The 5,314-nt window shown below is 39.2% G+C and overlaps 2 protein-coding genes across 2 annotated transcripts in view; one reads left to right on the top strand and one right to left on the bottom strand.

The window, feature by feature from the left end:
- Window positions 1-1,389, bottom strand: part of eIF2D (eukaryotic translation initiation factor 2D) — a 4,064-nt gene extending 2,675 nt beyond the window's left edge. Inside the window, exons 1-3 of the mRNA XM_018021510.2 lie at window positions 1,155-1,389; window positions 695-1,082; window positions 4-551 (exon numbers count right to left, since the gene is read on the bottom strand). Of these exons, the coding sequence (XP_017876999.1) occupies window positions 4-551; window positions 695-1,082; window positions 1,155-1,210 (992 nt within the window). The 5' untranslated portion in view covers window positions 1,211-1,389. The remainder of the gene's footprint in view (window positions 1-3; window positions 552-694; window positions 1,083-1,154) is intronic.
- Window positions 1,390-2,175: 786 nt separating this feature from the next.
- Window positions 2,176-4,609, top strand: LOC108623232 (polyubiquitin-like). Its single transcript, XM_018021606.2, is given in 3 exon segments — window positions 2,176-2,371; window positions 2,911-4,310; window positions 4,312-4,609. Coding segments are annotated over 3 exon segments (1,686 nt in total). The 5' UTR covers window positions 2,176-2,190; the 3' UTR covers window positions 4,417-4,609.
- Window positions 4,610-5,314: the final 705 nt, after the last annotated feature.

Below are 5,314 nucleotides of genomic sequence, written 5' to 3'. Positions count from 1 at the left end.
TTCGCTTTCATTTCTGCTAAGAACACGGACAATTTTTTATACCGAGTTCTTTTTATATCTATATTTTTATCAGGTGGACAGGCGGCTATTAAATGGTTTTTAAAGAAGTTCGATGTCAATATCGGTAAATCGGTAGACTTGATCGAGGTTTTACAAGCTTTCAAGAAGCAATACTCTAATAGATCGCTCATTTCTTGTACCGGGTCAGATTTTACTTCTTCAACGGGATTTTCTATATCTTCAATTTTGTTCTCGTCCTCGCAAGGGGATTCTGTTTCTGATAATCGATCGTTATTCATTTCTAAATCGTTCATTGTTTCGACAAGCGTTTCTTCTTTACTATCGTTCCGTTGCTCTGGCTCATTCGTATTTTCGTATTTATCACGGTTACTACTGTCGTTTGGTAATCCTAAGTTTGGTCTTAATGGCGGCTTCCCCAGTTGGCACAGTGTGTCACCTGTTATGTGTATGATTTCTACACACTTCCCATAACCTCCGGACATGTACATGTCTTCACTGGAGAGTGCTGTGACTCCGACAGCAACTGCTGCCTGTAGAAACAAGGGATATATTTAAATTATTATTCTGTATCGAAGTACAGTGGAATGATGAAAAATCTTGATTTTCAAACTTCTCTGTGAGTCTATGAACAGAGATTCCACTGTATATTAAGAACAGATGAAGCGTGGCATGCCTTGTTATCATCTGTGTTCACCAACACTGGGGTACCCTTTTGCAGTTTCCCAAAAGAGTACAATGTCCTTGGTTCTTTAACGATGACCCCAGGTAACATCAAGTCTGCACCACCCGCCAGCTTCGACACAACCGCAGAATGGGTTGTGAATGATGTTAATAAATTTGGATGCTGCCACAAGGTGTATATAGTAGGTAACAGTATGTGGTGCAAAGATTCAATTTGAAAGAACATTGGCGTCTTCGCCACGCAATACACTTTGCCAACGTGACCATTGTGGGTTACGATTTTCAACATACTTATCGCCTCCTTTTTCGGAATCAACAATTGCACCTCTTCATCCGTTAACATACGATACGCAGCCAAAATTTCTTCGCATAACTTTTTCCTAGACCATATAAAAAACGAAACAATAATAATTTAATCGATGCAATTGCACTTAAATTGAGACGAAATTTACCTTTCCGTTCCCTTTAACTGAGTGTTCGACTTAACTTTGAACGCTTTGATAAACATTTTGTTTAAATATTAAATTGACACATAAAAGAAATGTGTTCAACACGAGTTCTATGGAATCTAAACAATCGGCTGTGCCCGAACCATCTCAGACTCTCAGAGCGCAGCGCACTTGAGCGCTTGAGCGCAGCCACAGCCGACCCGACAACAGCCGAATCTAACGCTAGCAATGATTAGAAATATGGCAACACTGCTTATTGTTGGAATTGAGATTCGCGGGGTTTTAGGAGTAGTAGGGGTAGGGAGTTGCCATGTGAGTGGACTGCTGTGGAGAGCATGAGATGCCATCAGCAAGGCAGAAAAGAAAAATAGTGGTGGGAGATCGAAGTGATCGGCAGAAAATCCCCCCTAAGGTCATCTTTATAGGAACGTTGGATACAAATTAATCAATTGCTGGTCATATTACACGACTATATACAGTGTTTTTTTAATTAAATGTCTATATTTCGACGTATATCATCCCAACGATAGATTTTTGGTTGCGAGTTGCGAGGCTTTCGAAAACGCATAATGACGTCACGTAACAGGATATCATGTGATGGCATTGTCGTGCGTGAGTTTATCTTTATCAGAAGTAGGCGCTAAAAGAGGCCCCTATGACGCGGAATCAAATTGAAACCAGTTTTCAAAGGGTTTTGATTATTATTTAACAGTTTACCTCGACGTTGAAGTACTGCTCGTGATACAATAAATATTGACTGGTACAAACTATTTTCTTGATAAATAATAGAAATTTGTTTAGTAAGGTACGTGGTAGTATACTAACGTCAAGTTTCAGTTTGCATTAGTGTTTTGTATTGTGATTAATAGATTACTTAATTAAGAAATAAATAGTAGAGAAAAAGAAAAAAACAGTATTTCTTGAATCCCATGCCTGCCTTCCTATTCGAGGCCTAATGGGACCCTTTTATTCCAGAAAATAAGTACGTCACTAATATACGCACTTTCGTATTGCGCATGCGTGCATAGGTGAAAATCCCATGACCCATGACTGTCCATTATTACTGGGTTCCCCACCCATTCCATCTCATTGCTTCGTGCTGCTTTGTGCAGATCTCACTGTATTAGTTTGTACGCTTGCCTGTGTTTCTAAGTTCGACGAACGCCTTTGTTTGATTTACGTTGAAAGTGTCTTTTATCTTGTAAATTATTTCAGCGTATGTAAGTATTAATTCATTATTAAATAAATAATCAGGGAAATGTGTGTATATTGTTTGATTTTAAAGACGTACTGTAGATGTTCTGATGCAACCATCTTTCCGAACAAAGAGTCGATCAATAAGTTTCATTCCCCGTTGCTCCACACGTTTCCATTACAAACAGAAATTTAATATTGAAAATTTAATAGGTAAATAGGTGATTTAAATGTGAAGAGTACTGTTTAGAATCTATCGTGGAATATAGGTCACGGAATTTCCGAAGCTAACCGTTAAGACGACGCCATTTTATTATAACGTAACATCGAATTCATGACACGTCATCTCTACGAAATATTTTAAGGAAAAGACAATTCCTATTAATATTTCGCTAAAATAAAGAGTATTAATAGACTACTCCACAAATAATATAGATCAGAATTACCAGATAGAAGATAGAACTTTCATTTCGTGGTCTCCTACATTCTTCCGCGAACATATTTTCAATCTGCAATATAATTAGTGCGTCTCACGCAGAAATTACAGTAAGAAAATTTCTTACAGTTAACAGGTATACAACCATGCAGATCTTTGTCAAGACTCTCACAGGGAAAACCATCACCCTGGAAGTCGAAGCTTCAGACACGATCGAAAACGTGAAAGCCAAAATCCAGGATAAGGAAGGAATTCCTCCTGATCAGCAGCGTTTGATCTTCGCTGGCAAGCAACTAGAGGATGGACGTACTCTCTCTGATTACAACATCCAAAAGGAGTCCACGCTTCATCTGGTCCTGAGACTTCGTGGAGGAATGCAGATTTTCGTAAAGACTCTCACAGGGAAAACTATCACCCTGGAAGTCGAAGCTTCAGATACGATCGAAAACGTGAAAGCCAAAATCCAGGATAAGGAGGGAATTCCTCCTGATCAGCAGCGTTTGATCTTCGCTGGCAAGCAACTAGAGGATGGACGAACTCTATCTGATTACAACATTCAGAAAGAATCTACTCTTCATTTGGTCCTGAGACTTCGTGGAGGAATGCAGATTTTCGTAAAGACTCTCACAGGGAAAACCATCACCCTGGAAGTCGAAGCCTCTGACACGATCGAGAATGTGAAAGCCAAAATCCAGGACAAGGAGGGAATTCCTCCTGATCAGCAGCGTTTGATCTTCGCTGGCAAGCAGTTAGAGGATGGACGAACTCTATCTGATTACAACATCCAAAAGGAGTCCACGCTTCATCTGGTCCTGAGACTTCGTGGAGGAATGCAGATTTTCGTAAAGACTCTCACAGGGAAAACTATCACCCTGGAAGTCGAAGCTTCAGATACGATCGAAAACGTGAAAGCCAAAATCCAGGATAAGGAGGGAATTCCTCCTGATCAGCAGCGTTTGATCTTCGCTGGCAAGCAACTAGAGGATGGACGAACTCTATCTGATTACAACATTCAGAAGGAGTCTACTCTTCATTTGGTCCTGAGACTTCGTGGAGGAATGCAGATTTTCGTAAAGACTCTCACAGGGAAAACCATCACCCTGGAAGTCGAAGCCTCTGACACGATCGAGAATGTGAAAGCCAAAATCCAGGACAAGGAGGGAATTCCTCCTGATCAGCAGCGTTTGATTTTCGCTGGCAAGCAGCTGGAGGATGGACGTACTTTGTCGGACTACAACATTCAGAAGGAGTCTACTCTTCATTTGGTCCTGAGACTTCGTGGAGGAATGCAGATTTTCGTAAAGACTCTCACAGGGAAAACCATCACCTTGGAAGTCGAAGCCTCTGACACGATCGAGAATGTGAAAGCCAAAATCCAGGACAAGGAGGGAATTCCTCCTGATCAGCAGCGTTTGATCTTCGCTGGCAAGCAGTTAGAGGATGGACGAACTCTATCTGATTACAACATCCAAAAGGAGTCCACGCTTCATCTGGTCCTGAGACTTCGAGGAGGTGTGGACGCTTACGTCGCAGACGATGACACGCCACATAAGCAGTTTACAGATCTTAGTTAGTAGCTCGATGGATCTCAATAACTGTAAGCTGCTCGAGACTAGAAATGTTGGCAACGTCTAGTAAAATTGATAGTATCGATAACTTTATTCTATATATTTACCTTTTTATATAAATTTCGTATTCCGTACTATTTGCCGCCAGTGTAAAACTCTGTTATGTGTAATAACGAGAATCGCAAGTTGTATTGATTCAGTATGTACGAGGGCAGATTCTTGTAATGCTCTTAAGTTCATTAAACAATCATTAACATATGGGATGTTTGTATATTCCTATCTGAATTTTATTTTTAGACTCCGATTATTTTCAGACAAGACGCCATCATTTATGTGTTTATATATATATATATCTCCAGTACATAGTTCCTAGTACCTATTGTTAATATTATTCATCTCTTCTCTTTCTTATTCCTTTCGTCCCTATTTTTTCTGCTCTGCTCCCCCACTCCCATGTTTCTGTATTTATTTGATCTTTATCATCTCCACTTTATCAGTTCTTCATAACTCCTAGTATCTCTTTTCTTTTTGTCAAACAAGATAAATATTTGTCGAAAGCACGCGCACATTTATTTTTAATCGTGAATCACGTAATGCAGAAATCAATTGTATGACGGAAGTTTTCCAATTCTATAGAAGTTTGATAAATCTTGTCTTTTATTCTATCAGATCTTCTTCGAAGATTCATTTTTTCAATAAATTCCGAATGTTAGATAAACATAAAAGCGTTCATGGAATTATAGTAATTAAGAATTCTATTTTATTTCGTAAATTTTTTTGTTAGGAGATTGAGCCTAACAAAATTTGGCTGATACCGGAGGAGAGGTAAGCAGAGTACGCTGAATAACGACACTCGAAATCCCCTTTTGGAATTAACAATTACGTTTATTGAACGGTCGTGAAACCGACCATTCCTAAAATTTCTTAATACAAAAATTGAAATAGATTAATTTGTTTTTGTTTGT

The sequence above is a fragment of the Ceratina calcarata genome, unplaced genomic scaffold, assembly GCF_001652005.2.
Source record: "Ceratina calcarata isolate Rehan_Ccalc_2016 unplaced genomic scaffold, ASM165200v1 scaffold255.2, whole genome shotgun sequence".
NCBI classification, from domain to species: Eukaryota; Metazoa; Arthropoda; class Insecta; order Hymenoptera; family Apidae; genus Ceratina; species Ceratina calcarata.
The sequence above is the reverse complement of the archived record's forward strand: the minus strand, read 5'-3'. Positions and strand labels throughout refer to the sequence as shown.